At 40.9% G+C, this 24874-nt stretch overlaps 1 protein-coding gene across 8 annotated transcripts; it reads right to left on the reverse strand.

Annotated features, from left to right (window-relative positions):
• Positions 1-574: 574 nt before the first annotated feature.
• Positions 575-23493, reverse strand: pkib (protein kinase (cAMP-dependent, catalytic) inhibitor beta). Of its 8 annotated transcripts, XM_063899510.1 has the most exons (5): positions 23262-23484; positions 21916-22083; positions 21791-21842; positions 6061-6214; positions 575-3489 (listed from the first exon to the last, which is right to left on the reverse strand). In XM_063899510.1, exons 4-5 carry the CDS (start codon positions 6200-6202, stop codon positions 3407-3409), a joined length of 225 nt encoding a protein of 74 aa, XP_063755580.1. In that variant the 5' UTR covers positions 6203-6214; positions 21791-21842; positions 21916-22083; positions 23262-23484; the 3' UTR covers positions 575-3406. The 8 variants fall into 8 exon arrangements, with proteins under 8 accessions (XP_063755580.1, XP_063755581.1, XP_063755579.1 ...); XM_063899511.1 differs by lacking the exon at positions 21916-22083 and having other exon boundaries at positions 6061-6209; XM_063899509.1 differs by lacking the exon at positions 21916-22083.
• Between the last annotated feature and the right edge of the window lie 1381 nt (positions 23494-24874).

The following is a 24874-nucleotide window of genomic DNA, read 5'->3' on the forward strand; positions in this document are numbered from 1 at the left end:
ACTCAGGTCTTGTACTTGAGTAAAAGTAGAAGTACTCAGGTCTTGTACTTGAGTAAAAGTAGAAGTACTCAGGTCTTGTACTTGAGTAAAGTAAAAGTACTCAGATCTTGTACTTGAGTAAAAGTAGAAGTACTCAGGTCTTGTACTTGAGTAAAGTAGAAGTACTCAGGTCTTGTACTTGAGTAAAGTAGAAGTACTCAGATCTTGTACTTGAGTAAAGTAGAAGTACTCAGGTCTTGTACTTGAGTAAAGTAGAAGTACCAGAGCTGCTAGTTTGAATGGTTTTGTATACTGCAGGGTAGCTGCTGGATTTACTGCAGGTGAACTACAGTCTGATTTAAGGGGGATTATATTTACCATCATTAATCCTAATCTGCCTAGCAACTGAAGGTATTAAATACAGGTAGTGGAGTAAAAGTACACAGTAGCATACAATGGAAATACTCAAGTACAGTACAAGTTCTTAAGTACAGACCTGGTGTAGAAATGAAGTACTGGAAACACAGATGTTTATGTAAAGCTTGTGGATTTAATATGGCAATTTTCACCAGCAGATAGAATCAACACACAGGATTCAGTCCAGCTAAGTAAAATAAACGCACCACTCAGAGATCAGGGTCACTACAAAATACACCTCTGACTCACCAACCCTTCCCCCCCAGATAAATGTTATATATCCTGTATGATAAAACTTCCTCAGCAGTAGAAGTACAGCATCAGAAACAGAGCAGCACTCCAGGCTTTGCATCGTGAAACATCCACAGAAAGACACGTCCACCAATACAGCTTCACAGAGAGACGACTACAGGACAGCTTTCCTCTGAGTACAGGATGAGGAGAAGTACTGCGTGTACTGCATGGCCAGTGGTGGAAATATACTCCTTTACTTCAGGAATACTACAGTCTAAAACTACTCCATTACACGTCCTGAAATCCATAAAAAACACAGACAAGTAAGAGTTCTCGTTATGCAGAATGACTCTTTTTGCAGTACTATATCACTCTGTTTTTTCCTCACAAACACAGGTACTGTAAGAGTATTTAATATTGTAGTTTGTAAATGTTGAACCAGTCAAAGAAATACTACAGTCTTAAAATACTCCAATACGTGTCCTGAAACAACAGTATAATCAGGTTAATTAAAGCATCAACATAAAGGTGTCGCTAGGCAGATTAGCTCTGTTTCACAGTAAAATATTATTATAGAATATTATATTGTTCTGTTTTTATCCCTCACAAATACAAGTACTGTATGAGCATTACATATTGTAGTTTGTAAATGTTGAACCAGTCAAACAAATGCCTCTTAAAATACTCCAACACAAGTCCTGAAATTGTCAGGTAAAAGCCATTTAAGCATCAACGTTTAAAGGTGTTGCTAGGCAGATTAGCCCTGTTTCACAGTAATATGTTACTATAAGATATTATATAGTACATGTACTTGAAGAGTTGTAGTTTTTAATGTGGTACCAATTTTATTTACTTCATAACTGGGTTGATTTTAAGTACAGTACTGCATTCTAAATATTTCGTTTTTTAACATAAATCTGGCTTTGATAGTATATTTTATAACTCTGATTTTACTTTTTACTCTTATTTGATTAAGATCTTTCTTGTGTATTTCCCTGTATTGCTTAAAAGAAAAATGTTAACATACTGGTTGATTCAATTAGTTCTTAAGCACTTTGAGGTGCATTTTGTTTGCATGAAAGGTGCTATAAATACGATTCTATCACATTTTTGTATGTACTTAACTAGGGACTGTAGTGGAGAAACAGTGTGATACTTGCCCCTGAAATATAAGGTAGGATTAAGTGGAAATACTCAAGTAAAGTAAAAATTAAACTTCATTATGGTACCTGAATCAGAATCAGGTTTAGGAGCATTTTAATGTGGAGCCAATTTTAGATCCTTCTAAATAGTGGGTTGATTAGAGTACAGTACTTCATCACATATCAGCATGTCGAGTATTTTCAGGTTCTAATTCCTACAATCAAATCAAGGTTTAATAAAGTTACACTGAAGGACTCTTTGTGCACGGGACGTTAAAGGCTCTTGTTGACTTCAGTGGATTTGAATTGGTCTCTTAATATTTGCCCTGATTGATGTTGCTGCGATCCGAGAGCAGGATGTCTGTTATCACGAGAAGCAGCTGAAAGGTGGAGTCGGAGTATGAAACGCAGTGGAGTCGGCAGTATGAAGTAGCATCAAATGGAATACTCAAGTACATGAAGTCAGTTACATTCCACCACTGTGTATGACACACACACACACACAGACACACACACACACACACAGACACACACGGGTTGCACTACCACACAGTTTATATACAGTAACAGTGACTCTCTCTCTTCACAGCTCTGTGTGTGTGTGTTGATGAGTGTGAACACGCTCTCCGTGCTGAGAGGCAGAAGGCGACTGTGCTGCCATTTCTGGGTTTTTTTCTCGGTGACTCCAAACACATTTTTCTTGTTCGTGTCGCTCCCTCTCGAGTTCAGTCCGGCGGACATATGCTGCTGGAAAAAAAGCCCTGCCGAAGTTTAAGTTTAATTTCCTGACAAATGTAGGATCTGCAGAAGTTAGAAAAGTGTATTTTTTTGTATCTTTTTATTTACACTTTAAGATGAAACCTCCTATTAAAACTGAGGAGGTTAGGAACAGATCTTCACAGAGAAAGAACACAACACACGTTCAGGGTTGTGAGCTGCCACCAGGCACATTGTCAGAGGTTTGAAATTAAGGAAATTTGCCATTTCTCTGTGTGATAATGATCAGGGTGCATACGACTGGCAGTGGGGCACTACGCTCTAAAGAAACGTCTCAAGATTAAGAGTATTCACCTTGAAAAAATGGGTTGAATCCCTGTTATGGGATCAAAAACAGTCTGCAGTGATGGGTAAAAACTGTCCATTTAACACGTAGATATACTGTACAACAGCTCAGATTGTAAAACACACAGTAGATCGAACACATGTGGTGTAAAACGCAGAGACGACACAAGAGATTCCCAGTTTCCTTAAATCTAATCTAGCATCCAGCTCAATGTAAAGGAACACACACCACTAGAAAAAACAGCAGGAACACAGCGTCTGCTTTCTCTTACATAAATCATACAAAAATAGTGTACAATCTGTCATGGCACCTTTGATTCTCAGTGTCCTACACACACACACACACACACACACACACACACACACACACACACACACTCTCACTGGGTCATAGCTAAGTGTCGCCTGGAGTGCTGGTCCTCGGGGGGGTTTCTGTTTCTCCCGTGGAGCTCAGCTGCTTCTCAAACAGTCCGACTCTCCACGGATCACCCCTCGGGTCGCCCTCTGTAACTCGTCCCGTCGCTCAGGTAATCTCTACAGGTCTCCGGGGAAGAAAAAATAAACCAGCTTCCCTACGATCCCTCGTTCCCCTCCGAGCCCTCCGGCGGCGCTGGAGGCCCCTCCGCCGTCGGGGACTGGGCCCCTCCAGGACCATCTGTGAACAAACCCAGAAATAAGTCACTTTCAAGGACAAGAGGCAAGACGACCAAAAGGAGCATAGAGTGAATTTAGTGGATCAATTTGAGGCTGCAGGAGGGGAAAGTGTTTCATCTTTTAAAAATGTTAAATTGAAACCTTGAAAACATTTGAATACTTTTACACAATTACAGCATTTTACTTGTAGAACTTTTTATATGAAACTTTACCAGTAAACCTATTTTAATAGTATTAAATACAATTGTGTTACTTATGTCTATAAAAACCTTGAACTTACAAACTTTTTAAAACCTTTAAAACATTAACCTCAAAGTCTTTATTTAAACAAATGTAACTTTAATCTTTCACATTTAATAACATTTACCTTTGAAAACGTTTTATAACTTTTACAGTTAAAGTTTTGACATCGAAAACTTTGGAATGTTGTTTATATTTAACCTTCCTGTTGTCCCTGAGTCACATTGGACCCATTTCCAAATGATAGATAGAATAGAGTCGGAGGATGAAACCCTCTTTATTAGTCACATACATGCACACAGTAGAGCACACACAGTGAAATGTGTCCTCTGCATTTAACCCATCCTAGTACTGGGAGCAGTGGGCAGCTATCGTGCAGCGCCCGGGGAGCAATGGGGAGGGGGGATTGGAGGTGTCCGGTGCCTTGTTCAAGGGCACCACAGCAGGGCCTAGGAGGTGAACTGGGACTTCTCCAAGTAGCAGTCCACTTTCCATATTTCAAGTGTGTTCGGGGACTTGAACCGGCGACCCTACGATTCCAAGTCCAAGCTCCTACTGAGTGGGCCACTGCCGGACCATTTTGTGCTGGATTTTATGTAGGATAAAGGTTTGTTTTCTGTTAGTGCCAGAAAAATAACGTCTATATACGTCTTTTTTACATCAGAAATTTGGCTTGATTTTGTGTAAATGAGATCTATTGACAACACATTTTGAAAAGAAGAGTAACAATTAAATCTGGATAAAGTTGGCTCAAAAGGTGCACCACAGATTTGGGTATTTATTTATACTATATGCTTCACAAACAGTGAAACCCTGAGGACAGAAGTTGCACAGTTGATAGGAAGACAACACAAAGGTTAGGACGTTTACCTTCAAAACTTTTACCCCTAAACCTTTTTATAACTGCAAAACTTTAATGTTCACCTTGAATAATGTCACCTTTTAAAACATTTAAAAACTTTAACATTTAAAGTAGTTGCACGCTTAATTTAGTTTGAGTGCACTTGCATATTTACAATCCATCAAGAACATTGAGACGCCAGATTGGAGCTGATTAGCTTTTGGAGCTTGCAAGACAAATTGTGTCATAATTCCTGATTTATCAGCGTGCTTATTAATCCACAGCAGTCTTAATGTGCCTATGGTAGCCACACTCATGCCAGAGTCGTGATGAATGATTTTGGCCAGTTTTAGCCAATTCCCAAGTGGCCTTTCAAGCCCAAACATGGAGCAAATGTCCCATACTAAAGCTGATCTGAACCCGATGTCAAAGCCACAATCTGTGCAATATCTGGCTGCCATATTTGTATCAGAGCAGGGGCCGAATCTGACAGCTGTGACAGGTTGTGATATACTACACATTAGCAGCCTCAGATTGTGGATTTTTGCATAGAAATAATCTCTGTGTCAAACAAACGTTTAGTTCAGCAGGATAATCCCCCCATATTAACACCACTTCATGATTTCTGAAGTAAAAAGCTAATGTTGGTCTATAAAGGAACTACAGCACGGTCACATGAGTTCACGTCACCACCGCTAAGCTAAAGGAGGCTAATGTTGGGCTATAGAGGAACTACAGCACGGTCACATGACTTCACGTCACCACTGCTAAGCTAAAGGAGGTTAATGTTGGGCTGTAAAGGAACTACAGCACGGTCACATGACTTCACGTCACCACCGCTAAGCTAAAGGAGGCTAATGTTGGGCTGTAAAGGAACTACAGCACGGTCACATGACTTCACGTCACCACCGCTAAGCTAAAGGAGGCTAATGTTGGACTATAAAGGAACTACAGCACGGTCACATGACTTCACGTTACCACCGCTAAGCTAAAGGAGGCTAATGTTGGGCTATAAAGGAACTACAGCACGGTCACATGACTTCACGTCACCACCGCTAAGCTAAAGGAGGCTAATGTTGGACTATAAAGGAACTACAGCACGGTCACATGACTTCACGTCACCACCGCTAAGCTAAAGGAGGCTAATGTTGGACTATAAAGGAACTACAGCACGGTCACATGACTTCACGTTACCACCGCTAAGCTAAAGGAGGCTAATGTTGGGCTATAGAGGAACTACAGCACGGTCACATGACTTCACGTCACCACCGCTAAGCTAAAGGAGGCTAATGATGGGCGTGATGACGTTTAGTCGTCTCATTTAGAAGTTGGATATTGATGTAAAACCGACCTTATTTTAGACATCCAACCAGACAAACCCATTGACTTTTAGACAAAGGATGGCATAATTGCTGACTCATTTCCAGGATCAAGTCTCTTCCCTGCAGCAGATAATTATAATAATTAAAAAGAGCACATTGACTACTTTACCTTTGAGGGTCATCTCTGCCAGCTTCAGAGGCAGGTCTCCGGGGTTTACGCCTGCCGGAGACCCCAGGATGTCGGGCAGAGCGTTCCTCCTGCCCGACCGACCCGAGGTGGCAAAGTCCAACACGGGCTCCACTTCCGTCATCTCAGGACTGCTCTGAGATGACATAAAAAGGGAACAATTTAGGACAAGTTAAGTAAAAATTGTGTATCATAGGCCTTAATTAGTTAAATTAAGGGAAATGTGACATTAATTTAACATAATTCCACTTGATTTTACTTGTAAATTCTAACAGTTAGCCATAATATTAGCTGAATTAGCATTAGCTTTGGAGTTAGCTAATGTGGCTAATAGAAAAATAACATTATTCTACACTGTGTTGATTATTAAGGAGAAGCTTTTTCAGTATCACACACCTTTTTTGCACCCCACCTATGTCATAGTGCCTTTAAATGATGTCGTCATCCTATTATACACCCCCCCCCCCCCCCCCAGTCTGTGTCTTCCCTCCTCACATTTTGAGAAACACAGAGCACATTTATCTCGACGTATCTCCGAAAAACAGACAGTCCTGATCAAGTTTAGAGATTCGAGCATCTAGAGAGGAAGGAGATTCATCAGTGGAGCGGAGGATGTGTGTGTGTGTGTGTGTGTGTGTGTGTGTGTGTGTGTGTGTGTGTGTTGTGTGTGTGTGTGTGTGTGTGTGTGTGTGTGTGTCTGGTCTCATGGCAACCAGCAGCTGGGGAGTCAGCTCAGGGCTGCATGGTGACGGGCAGAATTACATCCCCTGTCACACACACACACACACACACACACACTCGAATAGCCGCTGTTGCCATGGCAGCAATGCAGAAAAAGGCACCACTGGCAGGTAAACATATGATTCGAATCCTTTCTCTCTCTCTCTACATTACCTCACAACCCCCCACCCATCCCCCCGTCTCCCCCCTCTGCTGTTGTGTCGCCTCTCTTAAAATAACTGTATTCTGGGGAGAAAAATCCCGTTTCCATCCCTCTCTGTTCAACAAAGGAGCGACACGTGATCCACAGATGTACACACACACTTCAGGTCTGCAGGAGAAAGGGCCACAGGTTAGCCATCTGTGAGCCTGAAGCACTACTGTGATGTAGTACATGCTCAGACTCGCATTCTGCATGCCACATTTTAGCCACAAAGCCTGTAATTTGTATTTGCAGTAACCAGTCCTCCATCTGCATGTTGGATTAAACACACACATAATATTGTTATTTATTTGTCTAGAAAAAAGGCTGCTACTATGCCTTATAGGAGCTTATTGACTATGCTATGACAGTCTGTGTTTGGGAGAAAAGGTATTTACTAATGGAACAAAAGCTACCTGTTTACATTGTCCATTCCTCTCCTAATACACAGAGTCACTGTGTATAGTATAATTATGTGAAAGTTCATTAATTATCATGTATTTATTTAAAAAAGGCCACTCCTTTGGCTTTTATGGGATTTAATCTATAATACATTAGCGCTTAAGGCTAACAGGTTGTGCTGTGCCGTCATCATTTATGGGAATTGTAACCACAAATGATTTCATTATTAAATAAATGCTAAACCACATTAAATCAAGCAAAATTCCTGCAAAACGTCCCACATATTGAGGGTAAAATGTCAAATATTTAAATGTATTTCTGGCTTTTTTGTGCTTGTAAACAAAACAATTGAAAAAACACTAACATGTTTGTGCTGATTAAAGAAAAGCTATCAATCAAATATGGTTACTGTAGCTGAAATATCTTTATAATCATGGGACAGTTATGTATTTCTTTTGAGACGCTACTCTGGCTTGGATGAGCTTACAGGCTATGCTACAACAGAGCTCATGAGGCTAACAGCTGGTGGTGTTATTAACTGTAATCATAAGGGTTAAATAAATGAAGGTGGTAAACTTCAACATATAATCATGACATTATACTTTTCTACCTACAATCACCATAATTACCATGCATGATTGATAGCTTCTCTTTAACATCACCAACATGTAATTTAAAACGTCCCCCCCCCCCCCACAGCAGCTTAATGTACATACAGTAACACAGTAATCATGAATGCATTTATGATTTATTGATGACGAAGACTGTTGCACCTTAACGTTACTCCCTGTCTAACCCCCTTAATGTAGTCTGACCCGGGTCATAGCCAGGGTTCACATATTGAGTCATTATTCTTTCTTGACGTCTCCACCGCTAAGCTAAAGGCGGCTAATGCTGCACTATAGAGGAACTACAGCACAGTCACATGACTTCACGTCTCCACCGCTAAGCTAAAGGCGGCTAATGTTGGGCTATAAAGGAACTACAGCACGGTCACATGACTTCACGTCACCACCACTCAGCTAAAGGCGGCTAACATTGGACGATAAAGGAACTACAGCACGGTCACATGACTTCAGGTCACCACGCTAAGCTAAAGGCGGCTAATGTTGGGCTATAAAGGAACTGCAGCACGGTCACATGACTTCACGTCCCCACCGCTAAGCTAAAGGTGGCTAATGTTGGGCTGTAAAGGAACTGCAGCACGGTCACATGACTTCAGGTCACCACCACTCAGCTAAAGGCGGCTAATGTTGGACGATAAAGGAACTACAGCACGGTCACATGACTTCAGGTCACCACGCTAAGCTAAAGGCGGCTAATGTTGGGCTATAAAGGAACTGCAGCACGGTCACATGACTTCACGTCCCCACCGCTAAGCTAAAGGTGGCTAATGTTGGGCTGTAAAGGAACTGCAGCACGGTCACATGACTTCAGGTCACCACCGCTAAGCTAAAGGCGGCTAATGTTGGGCTATAAAGGAACTACAGCACGGTCACATGACTTCACGTCACCACCACTCAGCTAAAGGCGGCTAATGTTGGGCTATAAAGGAACTACAGCACGGTCACATGACTTCAGGTCACCACCGCTAAGCTAAAGGCGGCTAATGTTGGGCTATAAAGGAACTACAGCACGGTCACATGACTTCAGGTCACCACCGCTAAGCTAAAGGCGGCTAATGTTGGGCTATAAAGGAACTACAGCACGGTCACATGACTTCACGTCCCCACCGCTAAGCTAAAGGCGGCTAATGCTGTACTATAGAGGAACTACAGCACGGTCACATGACTTCAGGTCACCACCGCTAAGCTAAAGGCGGCTAATGTTGGGCTATAAAGGAACTACAGCACAGATTAGCCTCCTTAAAGCCAGAACATTGTTCCAGTTTCCCTGGCCTCACGTGATTAAGCTGCTCTTTGTCCTGGATCAGGCGCCAACAAAGGCTTTGATAAGGGGCCGAGGAGCAGGAAGGAAACTCAGAGTAACGTGTCTCCACTTCCTGCTTCAGTGTATTCAGTCTATGTCACAGCAGCATGCTGAAATGCTTTCATTGGAATCCTTTGTTTACTTCCGGACGATAGTGACATCACTACAGAACACTTGCGCTTCTATTGGCTAGCACTCCGTATATGATAGGCTAAGGGGCGGGACATCTCTAAACTGGTTGACCAATCCCAACAGAGCGGTCCAGCTAACCAGTCAGAGCAGACTGGGCTCTGGTTTCAGTTTTAGCATCAGCTCTTAATTTCAATGTAGTCGTTTTTCAACTGCTTTTTTACTGTGGAATTTAACTAAGAAAATGTAATGAAGTACTCAAATACATTCTTAAAATACTTCAACTTTACTTGAGTTTTTCTTTTCGTGACACCTTGTACTTCTCCACTTTTTACTTAATTCATCTCTGAAAAATGTCGATCTTGTACAGAAAACTTATGAAAGGTTGGACTATAAGAGCCACTTGTTAGATTTGATTTAGTCTTTAAAGTCTTTTATCCAACAGGAACATTTTCTGGTTCTATATTCTCCAATGTGGAGGTTTTTTAGATGTTCCTTTGATTTAAATAAAATAATCTACGTATTTTTTATAAACATTATAAAGTTGTCATTTTGAGTAAATGTGTTTTAATTTCTCAATACTTTAACTATTTTTACAAACCAAACTATTGGTTAATTACTGGAATAATAGGTTTAGCACTAATTATTTAGCTTAATTTAAGACTTTAGGTACGTTTTCCTGATTGAATTAACATACTTTGGGTTAGGGTTAGGACTTTAACTTTAAACGGTATATTTTTATGCACACAAAGGACCTGAGCACTCCCTCCACCACTGGTGTGAATCACAGCCTCCAACATGAGTCCGTTCTTAATTATAACATCTGTTTGGTAACTTTCATTAATCCCGTGGATTGAACATTGAACAGGCAGTGACCCATCATCTGCACAGGTTTATTTTAGCTGGTAATCCAACAACAGTTCAGATAGGATTAACTTGTCAAGAAAATTGACCCAGATACTGTGACGCCGCTCAGGGAGACGCAGGAGCGAGTTGCAGGTACGTTACACAACGAGTTATAAAAGCCTTTTATTGGGAAACTGCTGCAGGTCAAGGGTTGCTGACGATAAAAAGAGGACTACAAGGCTTTATTTCCTTCATGCTACAAGCCCTTGAATTCAACAACAGCTCATTAATACTGCAAATTGCTACCTGGGCTATTTTCAAACACAGTGACGTCTATAATTTAGCAACAAATTACACAGCATGTACTTGAAACTTCCTCTATAATGCAGGGCCAGTGAGCATCAACATTCATCTGTTCCTTCCTACATCGCCAGTGCCAAACAACGCTGGTTAACTTGTGTCTCCTCCTACATATTTAAGAGTTGAAGTGTCATGTGGAACAGCAGAACCGCACGTACAGAGAGCAGCTGTGTTCAGGAGAAGCCTCGCTGTTTCTCAGAGACAGCGGCTGACATTTTAAATGGAAAAACAAGTCCAAGGACCCTTAAAAAAGAAAATCTCAAGAGAAGTTTTCTGAGAATATAAATGGAGGCTTTCAGCACCACGGACAGAGCCAGAGAGAGAGGCTACATAACTTTGTCTTTGTGCAACCAGGCGACCGAAAACCACAGATAATATTGCCTTCCTCTGTTCTGTGTGTCTCTATTCAAGAAACCTGGCAATTACATTTCTGTTGGTATTGATTAATGACAAGACTGGAGACCTTTCACAAAAAACTAACACCCAGAGAAGCAGTACTCTGGAGCATATTCACTTGAAGCATTTCCTTCATACAGCTTGTCTGTCTAAACAGTATCTCCTTTTAGCTCTGTTTTGGTCTCCACCCTCAATTTTGCTGCTGAATTATCCACTATTTTCAGTACCTAGTGTAGTGCAAAGCTTCTTTTTAAAAAAATATATAACAGCTGTGTTCTGCAACTGAAAAATACACCTGGAAAATGAGTAATTGTGACACAAAATTCTAAGTTTTAGTCGAAAAACAAAGCTAAAAATAGCTGAAATGCTCCATAAAGTTGTGGGAAAATCGTAGTTAAGTCATGATTTTTGGAGGTTTTGTCATGATGAGCGACCTCTTTTGCAATGCGCAGGTTCATTTGGGTCTACTAATGAAATACATTTGAGCATTAAAGCAGCTTTAGCGTTTTGCAGGCAGGAGCAGTAGCTGATTTGAACAAAAAACTAAATAAAAAACAGTAAATATACTGGTCAGCTTCCTGGTTTAAGTTTAAGAGAATGCACAATACAATATTTAAACTATGGTTTAAAAATAACAGCTAACAGACACGTGGACGGTTTTGCAAAAGAGGCTTTTAAGGATCTTCTGGCACAGGAAAATGCATGGGTTTGAAAATGTCAAGTCCATTACAGTCGGTGGTTATGTCAGAATAAATGGGACATGTTTCCTGCGTTCTCTCTGCTTCAGGAGTGCTTACGGTCGGGCCTGTTTAGCAATAAAGCAGAAGAAGCGCTGAGACAGACTCTCTGTAAACAGGTCGGGGAAACTCCAATGTCTCATTTTCATTTTTATTAAACTGAGATTAAAATGGAACCTCAAACACTTTGTTTTCCTGGACTGAAAAGGATTTAAACAAGTTGACATATGAAAGATATTATATCAAAGCATGAAGCCTGTGGAGGTTTTACACCTTTGTGTGTATAACATTTGTTTCATGTCTAAAAGAGTTGTTTTTTATATCAAATAATCCTTTATTTCACAGCTCAATGTGGGCCATACCATCTGAAACGCTTCCATTGGACTCCTTTGCTTACTTCCTGAACATAGTGACATCACTTTCAAATACTCATCTCCTATTGGCTAGCGTTCCATCACATTGTACGTGATAGACTAAGGGGCGGGACATCTCTAAGTTGGTTGACCAATCACAACAGAGCTGGCCAGCTAACCAATCAGAGCAGACTGGGCTCTGGTTTCAGACAGAGAGTGAAAAGAGGAGCTGCAGCACAGGCAGTATGAGAAACATAAAGAGACGCTACATACTGATATACACCTGAACATCAGCAGGAGAGGACTCTTTAAAGTAGAGACGCTACATACTGATATACACCTGAACATCAGCATGAGAGGACTCTTTAAAGTAGAGACACTACATACTGATATACACCTGAACATCAGCAGGAGAGGACTCTTTAAAGTAGAGACTCTACATACTGATATACACCTGGACATCAGCAGGAGAGGACTCTTTAAAGTAGAGACACTACATACTGATATACACCTGAACATCAGCAGGAGAGGACTCTTTAAAGTAGAGACACTACATACTGACATACACCTGAACATCAGCAGGAGAGGACTCTTTAAAGTAGAGACTCTACAGACTGATATACACCTGAACATCAGCAGGAAAGGACTCTTTAAAGTAGAGACACTACAGACTGATATACACCTGAACATCAGCAGGAGAGGACTCTTTAAAGTAGAGACGCTACATACTGATATACACCTGAACATCAGCAGGAGGGGACTCTTTAAAGTAGAGACTCTACATACTGATATACACCTGAACATCAGCAGGAGAGGACTCTTTAAAGTAGAGACTCTACATACTGATATACACCTGAACATCAGCAGGAGAGGACTCTTTAAAGTAGAGACACTACATACTGATATACACCTGAACATCAGCAGGAGAGGACTCTTTAAAGTAGAGACACTACATACTGATACACACCTGAACATCAGCAGGAGAGGACTCTTTAAAGTAGAGACACTACATTCTGATATACACCTGAACATCAGCAGGAGAGGACTCTTTAAAGTAGAGACACTACATACTGATATACACCTGAACATCAGCAGGAGAGGACTCTTTAAAGTAGAGACGCTACATACTGATATACACCTGAACATCAGCAGGAGAGGACTCTTTAAAGTAGAGACGGTACTGATACTAACTCATATATTATAGTCCTCTTTAAGCTTGAATCCACTTTGGTATTCCTGTGCTGCAGTGTTTTTTTTATACACACTATAGTTTATCTGAAATGAGCTAAAATCAGACATCAGCTGTGTATGGTCTCGCTCAAAGACTCTCCGGGCTGCACTAAGATCTAATTGGAAGTGAACACTGTCTCTGCTCAAAGGAATATAGCTCTGTCCAGGGATTGTGTTACAAAATACTATAAGCCCAGTACATGTTTACCCGTGTACTCCCACGTTTTTAGTTCTTTTAGGGTTGTACAATTGAAATCTGACCAAAATCCCAAAATGGATGAGTGCCATATTCAAATTGAAAGCACAATATTTGTGTTATACCATTTTGAATGAACAAAAAACACATTTGTTTGGTACTCTTTTTTAACTCTTTTTACTTTTTTCCTCTTAAAAAAATGAACAATGATCATTTAAAGATATGTTTCAATGACAAAGAGAAGAACATCCACCACCAGGCTTATAGAGGAAGCAGAAGGAAGAAAGAAAACAGGAACATTTAGGAGGACTAGACAAAAATGTGGACCAAATTGACCTTTTTTTTAATAAGAACATTTCATTTATTTGGGCAGTATCTCCACTCATGTTATCCAAATGGTTTTGGATAACATGAGTGATGTCTCTTCCTGGTCTCTAAGGTTCAATACAGTTCATTAAACATACTTTTCTCTCATCCAAACTCCCAAAATCATATTGCAATTGCAGTATCCGTCCAAATAATCGCAATTAGTCCTGTTTCAAATCTGTACAGCCCAAATGTTATGCATTTTCAAAGCTCTTAAACTCTTCATACATGGAAATACTAACCCTAAATATCAGCTCGTACTGTACCGGCCTGTAAAAAAAGGCAGTTCCAGTGGAAGCGGTCTTCTCTGAGACAATGGTAGATCTGATCCTGCCGCCGGAGGCTGACCTCCATCCTGCCTCTCATCAGTCTCACACACTCTGTGACACCCACAGTCCTGCACACACTGCAGTTGCACCGCCACACACACCAGCGAGTAAAAATAACACACGACGCGGCACGTTAGATAATATTGCCTCGTCATTTAGAAAGATGTGCAGCGCTGTCCCTCACAGATCCAGCCCCTACATGTCCATCTGAAGCTCCTTTTGTTCGTGTTATACCCCATCCTCATCCCTGTAGTCCTGGCTTTAGTAAGACAGTGGGGGCTTAGGTCAGAGAACAGCATAACCCCCCCCCCTTGAGAAGAACTGCAGAAGGAATGATGTTTACACAGCCGGCGCAGACACGAGACGTTTGAGATGAATAAATAATGCCTGGGATTAAGTCCCCTCGCTATTTTTAGTCCCTCGTACTCTGTGATTATTCCCCGTACTTCTCCCCACTTTTCTCACTGTTATCCTGAAGCTTAACGTGCTGGAGCTGCCATGGAAACACCGCCATCGCTTCAAAGTGGAGGAGGGGAGCCGAGCAGAGAGAAGTCTCCGTGCTGCTTTGTTTCTGCTCCTCCAGACGTCTTTCGTTAAAATATTATTTAGTTTGAGACATGATGGTGACGAATGGAGCATTTATGGGATAGATGTGGTGCAAAACTAGCACGTTTCATGCAAAATGCAGCAAAAAAAACAGCAATATCATCCCATAAACACATGATTATATTAATTATGTTTAGTTGGGGGCATTAATGCTGCAGCTGTAGGCAAACATTACCATTTAAAATGATCAAATGGAACAAAATCGAGGAAAATGCAGCATTTATGGGATTTATTCAGTGCAAAACTATCACGTTATATCATCACATTGACAGGTGATGATATTGGTTTGAGGCATTGCTGCTGCTGTATGAGCAAAAAGGACCAGTAAAATGGAGGAATAATGATGAAAAATGCAGCATTTAGGGGATGTATGCAGTTCAAAACTGTCAAATGATGTACAAAATACTGTGAAGAAGGTGCATTATCCTCATATCACCAGGTGCACAGAAGGTCATGCATATGCACAGTTTCTGGAAGGTGAAGCTCGACTGTTATCTGCATTTAAAGACAAGAGATGTGTTTCCTTTCCGGAGCAGCGTTACCCAGACAGAGGGGGTATCTGAGGCTGATGTAATGAGACAACATGATCACAGCCTCCCTTCAAACGTCCCGAGCAGATCCTCGCGTCGCAGCTCTTTCTCTCCACGGCTGCCTGCTTTCATGTCTCAGAAAGCCAGGACTCGCAGACTGAAAGGCATCAGAGCCGGTCAATCATTGGCTTTGAGAGATGCATCGTAGAGGTCCTGGGCTACAGGTCTGTGCGTGTAATCCAGATGACTCAGAAATGAAAGCTCTTTTATTAGAAATCAACCCGTTAATGTCCCCTTCTTCTCAAAGTATCTGATGGATAAAGGTTTCTCATCATTATTAAGACCAGTGCTTTCTGTTGTCTGACTGAAAGGATAGATATGCTTTTCCTTCACTATGTTCCCTGTCACCATTCACCATGTCCCCCTGTAACCATTCACCATGTCCCCCTGTAACCATTCACCATGTCCCCCTGTAACCATTCACCATGTCCCCCTGTAACCATTCACCATGCCCCCTGTAACCATTCACCATGTCCCCCTGTAACCATTCACCATGCCCCCCTGTAACCATTCACCATGTCCCCCTTTAACCATTCACCATGTCCCCCTGTAACCATTCACCATGTCCCCCTGTAACCATTCACCATGTCCCCCATGTCCCCTGTAACCATTCACCATGTCCCCCTGTCACCATTCACCATGTCCCCCCTGTAACCATTCACCATGTCCCCTGTAACCATTCACCATGTCCCCCTGTCCCATTTTTGAATTCCAACATGGCCTCTTCTGTCTCCATCTGTTTAAATGTTGTAGTTCCTCTTGATTCCCTCAATTGTCTTGTCCCACTTGACACAGGTTCTACATTTTTTAAGCATTAAGGTGTTATCCACTACCAACTCCTTTCTTGAGGCGACTTCTGAACGCTTTGGTCCATCTTGTGTTTCTTGGGTCTTCCATTTCGAGCTTCACAATCTAAACCTCCTTGCAGGAGAAACAGATGCTGCGTTCAACAGCCGATCAAAAACAACCACTCGCTGATATAATTGAGCGCCGCTGGTGCACATCCTCCGTCGCCATCCTTCAAAAAGCCCCTTAAAGCAAACCGCCCTCTTTGCAATTAACCGCGTTTAGTGCGCAATAACAACAAGCCATTATCTGGAATGAGGGCTCTCCACGGTGCCAAATATGAGTCGGATTGAGCGGCTTTCACCAGGGTCAATCACAACAGCAGAGCACCCGGGTATTTACAGCAATTAGCACACTTGACGGAGAGCTGCGGAGGATCTCTGGCAGACAGACACGACTCTGATCTGAAGAACAGGACATGGCAGACAGGAACACACTGGTATTTGGGCACGACTTTAACACTCCCCATCCTAATTTAACTCTGATTATCAACTTATCTTGAGCCAACACAAATGGCCCTCCAATTTGCATCATTGTTAAGGTCATTATGCTGGATAAACAAGTGACTCCATTGTTGGCATTGTTGTATTTCCTCTGTGACAGTGAGCACGTATTGGTGGCCTCCAATCTTTACCCTTTTCAGATTATCCTCACTAAAATAAAAACAGAAGAACTCAAGCAATCAACGCATCAAATATAATATCCATATCAAAATGAGCTGCAACACTTAGTCCATTATATTCTGATTCTGTTTTACGTGTCTTTCTTTTACCCGTTTATTGCCGTATTTTATTCCATTTTTTATATCTTAAGTACAATGTTTGCTGCATAGTTGGAAGAGCATTAAGATGTTCAATACCAACTAGTGTGCATGTGACCATAAAGCCTTCAGCCAACAATTCTGATAAACCATCCATCCTTAAGTTAACAAAATATTGTAAAAGCATTCAGAAAATGCTGGCTAAAGCCTCTCAAAATAAAGACATTTGACCACTCCTCTGATGTCTAAGAAACCCCTGATAGAATGGCTGTTTACTAAGCAGGCAGGACATCATAGCATTGCATTGTGGGAAATGTAGTCCAGCGTTGTTGGAGCCTGCTAAATGTAGTTTGAGTATTATTTTTTAATCTGTCTCTTTCCAGTTCTCTAACTTTATGGAAGTGCAATATTGAATCACTGAAAACTCTTTTAATATCAGAGTAAGATGGACTATTAATCATTCAGACTTTGACTTAAATGTAGAAAAGGATGATTTATTAGTCAGATGAGACACAGCTTTAAAAGCTCTTGTAAATGGAGAAGTTGCAAGCCTTCATTTTTGACTTTTTTCTCTGAATTCTGCAACTTCCCAAAAACATGTTGTTCTTTTTTTCTCATAATTCTTTGATTTTAATAAAAAAGAAAAATGTGATAATTCAGATTTTTTTTTACTGAAAATAATTTGAAAATCTGATTTGTTTTTCAGAAATCTGAGTTTAAAGTCAAAAATTAAAAAATTAAATGAATGTTTGGTCAGATCCAAAATAAAAATAAATGAAAAGTCAGAGCTGGTTGTTTTACTACAAAACCTTCTTTTTTTCAAATCACAAATGTAACTGTTCAAAAACCCAAGCAGCCGTACGAGAATATCACCTAAAAAATTCATTCAAGAAAGAAATATTTCAGTGGTTGCAACAACGCAATCAAAGAACTATAAACACAGCCAGACATTCGATGCCAAGTATTGAGATCCAATCATCGCCCACAGACCAGTAGCTGCCCTGAGGATAAACACACACATGTCGGACATGTGTGACACCATACAGTGTGTGTGGCTGTCACTTCAATATTTCAGCACACAGTCTGTTGTTAGGGAGTGTAACCGAGGGCATCCTCCTCCCCGGGCGCTCTCCAAACTAGACCATTGTCAGCACAGAGATGCACGTGGCCCTCCTGAACACCGGCTACCAACCGAGGGCCTCTAGCACTGACACACACACACACACACACACACACACACACACACACACACACACACACACACACACACACACACACACACACACACACACACAGGAGTTTACTCTAAAATGCTCAAAATGCTATGAGCCCCAAACTCACACTGCCACCCTGCATCAGCACAAGTGTCAAGCTCTTGTGTTGTGTTTGGGATTTAAGCTGCACTCAGCAAAGAGGAAAAAACAGGATTTCATCTCCAGCAGTACAGACCCTGGGAATCCATCTCAAACGACTACAAAGATCCAAACGTGACGGTGCACATTAGTCCGAACTGAACAAAGAATGACCTGAATCCATTTCCCAAACACAATCCCAACGCATTTCCATACTGGACAACACATGCTTCCAGTCTCAGGGACAAACCCACCCTCCCCAGGCCTGCATTTAATTATGACTTTCTTTGCATTTAATCAGATTTAAATTTCTGAATGGCCTTGAAGAAATGGATTGAAGTAATAGTACATTGCTTGTTTTGTTGCTTGAGTTTCTTACCACAATAAGAAAAGCTAAAGCAGCAAATCCTCAAATCTGACGGAAACAGAGAAAATTGGGCAAAATAGCTTTAAAAAAACCCACCTGTTATTACGTTGCATGCATCTGACATTGGTTGCTTCTAAACATTAGCAGATAAGTTTATTTTATAAGAAATATGATTTAGTGGAAGACCTACAGTTAATTTACAGCTTTATTAATATTGAGACAAAAAACCGGCCTCTTTAGCTGCTAAATGCTACGTCCTACTTTGCTAACATTCTCTAAATGCTAACTTTTACCAGCTAACTTTCATTGAATCCACTAGTTGTAAATTGCTTTGGATGATGGGGCAGCGAAATGAGATGTAATGCAATGAGACCTAAGTTAAGGTTAGCCAGCTAGCTGTTACTTAGCTACATGGCATTCATCAGCATTAGTTGCTTATAAACTTCTTGCTAATAGCGAAGCATGGCAGAGGCAGTCAACTTGCTAACTTTTGCTAGCTAATTTTGGTTGAATGCACTAGTTGTAAGTCGCTTTGGAAGTAAGTTTCAGCTAAATGTAATGTAATAAAACCTGAGTTAAGGTTAGCTAGCTAGCTGTTACTTAGCTTTGTGGCATTCATCTTGCATTAGTTGCTTCTTAACATGAGCTAATAGTAGCTTAAACAGCATGTGTACTTAACAACCAACAAAATATCTACTTTAGCTGCTAAATGCTACGTCCACTAGCTCGTTGCTAACAATGTCTGTCGGCCGTTAAAAACCTGTTTGATGCTGCCAACTGAAACAGAATTCAAAGCACCAATAGCTCTTCCCAACCTCTCAGTTAGCCACTCAACAGAACGACTCGTTTTTCCTTTCTTGTTTTTTGGAGCAATGCCGTGCCTGTTTATAGAGCAGACGAAATTCCACACGTTAATTGCGGGGGGAAACGAAGCAGCTGATACTATTGTGCCGTCCGACGCTGAAAAGGTCGCTGAATGGATGCCTTGGGAATTACAATAAACCCTTTGTCTGCACAGAGGATCCAACCCACCTCACCTACTGTTCCCATTCTCATCTAATCAGTATGGAGAGGCTGGCAGCAGGACAGATGACTTTCACGAACCCACAGTTAAGCTGTTTCTTGCAACAGTGGGCTGCTGGGAAAATGTGGAGGTCAGTACACTGCTTCAGAGGAAACAGTGTTCCTATTGTCATCCTCTACATCCCTGCAAAACGGTTGTATACGTCCTGCAGGCCCAAGAGGTGGACGAGCTGGCAGAAAGATAAAAGTAGTCAGCCATAGGTCACAGGAAAGGGCAGTGGGCTTTGCAGATCACCAGCTTGGATTTAACACGTATAGGTCACTGGTCAATACATAGGAATAATGAGGACTGGAACTTAGCCCTGCAAATTGCTGTTTCCATCATGAGTGGGCGGGGCCGGCAATCAATAGGAATTAAATCTAGTGCCGGCTGGTGAAACTGAAGCTAGCTGCACGTGGCGGTCGTTTGTCTTGCTGTGAAGACACACTGGAGACTTGTCTTTCCTTCTAAGAGTAGTCATGAGGTAGATTAAATAAAAACATGTATAGCACTAGCCAATAGAAGCGCGAGTGGTACATAGTGATGTCACTATCTTCTGGAGGGAACACAGGGATTTTAGTCTTTACAGACCATTTACATGCACTGAAACCTATATAACTCACAACAGGAGAGGGAAACCCCCAACAAAGCCTCTAAAGGGCCTCTTAAAGCTCTTTAAAAACAATCTCTAAAGCCATCTAACGTCACACAGAGTCGGAGGGACTTACTTTTAATATTAGGGGAACACTTCTGCCCTTACATCATATTTTGTTATGGGATGTATTACGACTCATTTCTGAATCATCTGACTTCCTATCATCTGCTCACCTTCCTCTTCCTGCTCTTTCTTGGAAATTAGGATCTGTGTCACGGCATGTTAACACATGGTGGCAGGTGAGACACACACACACACACACACACACACACACACACACACACACACACACACACACACACACACACACACACACACACACACACACATTATGGTGTCACCCTTTATCTCCGGCCTCCTGCAGACTCACATTGATCTTAACGAGGAACAAAGGCTGCAGTGCTATCAGCTAGCAGGTGCTCTAGCAATAAAATCTCTTTAATCTGCAGTTGCCTCTCCTGAGCAGCTTATCTCCATCCGCCCGTCTCCAACTCTTCCTCATTAAAGAGCCAGGACGAAGAATTAAAAGTTTCATCAATTAATATGGATATATAGGTGAGATATTTTTAGACTAAAGCTGAAATTAGTATATGCATAAATAAACGCTCACATGACTTCACGTCACCACCGCTGAGCTAAAGGAGGCTAATGTTGGGCTATAAAGGAACTACAGCACGGTCACATGACTTCACACCACCACCGCAAACTCAAGACGGCTAATGTTGGGCTATAAAGGAACTACAGCACGGTCACATGACTTCACGTCACCACCGCTTAGCTAAAGGCGGCTAATGTTGGGCTATAAAGGAACTACAGCACGGTCACATGACTTCACGTCACCACCGCTTAGCTAAAGGCGGCTAATGTTGGGCTATAAAGGAACTACAGCACGGTCACATGACTTCACGTCACCACCGCTAAGCTAAAGGTGGCTAATGTTGGGCTATAAAGGAACTACAGCACGGTCACATGACTTCACGTCACCACCGCTAAGCTAAAGGCGGCTAATGTTGGGCTATAAAGGAACTACAGCACGGTCACATGACTTCACGTCACCACCGCTAAGCTAAAGGCGGCTAATGTTGGGCGTGATTACGTTTAGTCGTCTCATTTAGACACTTGTAAGGAACCTCCGTTTTTAGGATCCAGAAGTGGAAATGCTTTCTCATTTCAGGGTTTAAGGACTCATTCCTGCACCACTCTAAATGCACATGTGTTCAGTGCATCTGAGAGCAAAGACAGCCACTGAATAAAGATCAGGAAAACCAAAAATCTCACCTCAGGAATAAGCAATTAACACCCGGTGGAATCCTCAAATTTAACGGACCGCCTGCAGGGAAGTAAAGCCAATATTTAAAAATAGCGCAGAAGGTATCATAGCAGACATCCCTTCCCTTACTCACCATGGTGCATCACATTCATGATTCACTCTATGTAAAACAACTAGAAGACCCAGAAGTATGTAAGCGAGTTGCTCTTCTTTTGGAAACCTTTCCTGCTCCACATTCACCAAGGCATAAAAACTGAGGCTTGTTGACGGGCTTCTGGACAAGAGGAGCTGCCACTAGATGCTTTCCAAAGGATAAGGATACACACACACACACACACACACAGGAAGTTTACTCTTCAAGGACAGTTGCCAGCAGACTTCAGGGTTTGATAATAGTGGCATTACGTCACATAAACAGTCAGGGTTATAAAATATTATTGTAAGGTTTTTTAGCATCTAGTCTCTGACTTAAGGGTGCAAAATATTTAGATTTCTTGTATTTTCTTTGCAGTTATTAAAGGTGACATTGCACATTGGAATTTCTTATTTATTTTGTAGGTTAGTTGAGATTAACAGTAGAAAACTGTACTTTAAATGTTATTTTATTTATTTCTTATTTTTTTAAAGACTGCATTTGGAATTCCATGTTCAATTTTCTGAATGAAATAATATTTGAAATAATTCACTTTAGTTGTAATTTAACAGCAGATTTAATATTGGATTTATGATATTTAACGAAAGTAATATTGCTACCACAATATTCAACAAAGACATATATCTTCCTTAAAGACATGTAGTTTTCTATTTTATATTGGACATTACATCATATCAATTTAGTGTCATAAATCTGATTTCAATGATATATTTTAACATATAATGAAGGTATAAGTGAAAGATTCTGTATTGTTTATGTCACAAAGGGATTTAGATTTGGCCAACTTTAGAAATCCTTCGGCTTTGAGTGAAATAAAACCCAAAATATGCTTTTCTGTTATTTTTCAACAGATTTTTAAAGTTTAAAATGTAAAATGTTAGTTTGGGACAACTGAATTCTGACTAGTTTTGTCCCATATCGTGATTATTCCGAGCATTTCAAGGTTGTATTGTGTTTTCAAAAGAAACCCCAGCAGATAATCCAGCTGCCAGTGACATTTCCATGAGCACAGCTGATGCAAACAATAGTGAGAGGCCATATGGAGCTGACAGGTAGCCTATTGTAGGCCTCTTAGTAGATCAGAGTCTTGCACATCAGGACATGTTGTTTTTCTTGGTCCGTTTCAGTGCATAAATCTCCAGCCTCATTATTCCTGCATGCACGCCTGTAATAATCTCATATGACCTGCAGTTTTGTTTTTGTCCAGCATTCATTCCTCTGCATGCTTTTGCAGGTTTCTCGACGTGTGCAGCAGCAGCCTGATGTCCTACCTGTGGAGCAGAACAGGTGACAGTGTGCATACATCTGCATTTACGGACACTCACCTTCTGATTTCAGTGCGCTTCTCCGAGGAAAAAATACCCCACGGTGTCCGAAGTTGGAACTAACCGCCAGCCAGCATCTTCTGCAGGGACGAAGAAGAGAAAGAGCGGAGAGTAGGACTCGTAGGACGGCTTCATCACAACTGCCGGACCCGCGGCATAGTGGAGCTCAGCGGGCAGACATCACACCGACAGCCGGGCTCTGAGCGCTCATTCCCGGCAGGAGAGGGAGGAGAGTCAGGCTGACAGCACGGAGCCCGGAGGAGACAGGGGGAGGAGGCCTTCAAAGTAAAAGCCCAACAGAGCTTTTCTTTTCCATTTCATTTATCTTGTGTTTACATTTTTTATATAGGTTTGTTTGAATGCTTGTATTCAATGTTTTTCTTATAGTATATAAAAAAGTGATGTATAAATTAAATGAATTATTATTATTCTTTTAATTTTGATTTTTGTGTTTTTTGTTAAAGAAAATAATATAAGTGCAGAAAATATTTTGGTCAAACCTAAAGAATAAATATTGTCTTGGGTTAGCTCATAAAACCACATACTATACAGTTTATCATAATAATAATAATAATAATAATAATAATAATAATAATAATAATAATAATAATAATAACAATAATAACAATAATACAAATGAAAATAAGTAAATCCATCAGAACATATATAAAGTAAAGATAATAAACAACACAAAGTTATATGATAATATATTCTATATAATTTCTTTTGTATTATTAAGTTCCAGCAGTGATTGCGAATGGCATGTATTTTGAAGTGGTTTTATTCTGAAATCCTTATTGTAGAGTTTCCGGTGTAACTCTGAACGTCTTGTGTTGCTGATGCTGCTCCAAGGTTTGTACCATTGTGTTTTAGTAAGGGGTGCACTGTCTCTACACATTCAGATTGTAACACAAGTATTGCTTTTTATCCTGTTTATGATATTATAAAATCACTCAGTAATTTGTCTTCAGTCCTAAATTATAAGGATGATTTATTGTACCTCTTCTTATCTCTTTGTTGTAAACCAGATGATGACATTAAGGCACTTGTTTTGTAGATACTACCTCCTTAAATAGCCATAGAAAACAGTAATCCAGTCCATTTATAGCAAGTGTTTTCACCAGAGGCTGTGATGGTTCAGTCAACAGGTTTTCTTGCAATGAGTATATTATGTGATAAGCATCGTTAAGCTGCTCATTAACAGGTGCATTAATGTACACCATTATTCTGCTTTCTCGTTGAGGATATAACACGCCTGCTGCAGGATGCATAGGGTCTGCAGGAGCTGTATCTTTGCTCACATTATTCACAGGTGAACACCTTCACGGTTCCCCTGAAGGTCAGCCAGAGACAGATGGAGAGTTTACCTCCTGTGGTTTTAAACTCACCGACCTTTATCAACAAACCTCATTACTTACTGTTTGCTAAATTAATCAGTATTCTACCTATCTGCTCTTATATGGCCATGACTTTGCAATGGCCTGTTATTCTCCATGATTTCCCTTTAGTAGAAATAAATACAAATATGTTCTAATGCATGATACTCTTACTTTGGGGTCTAGTTGTTTAGCTGTGATACTATGCACACAAATGCCAAGAAGTGCTGTATTGGT

Source organism: Eleginops maclovinus, chromosome 13 (assembly GCF_036324505.1).
Source record: "Eleginops maclovinus isolate JMC-PN-2008 ecotype Puerto Natales chromosome 13, JC_Emac_rtc_rv5, whole genome shotgun sequence".
Lineage (NCBI taxonomy): Eukaryota > Metazoa > Chordata > Actinopteri > Perciformes > Eleginopidae > Eleginops > Eleginops maclovinus.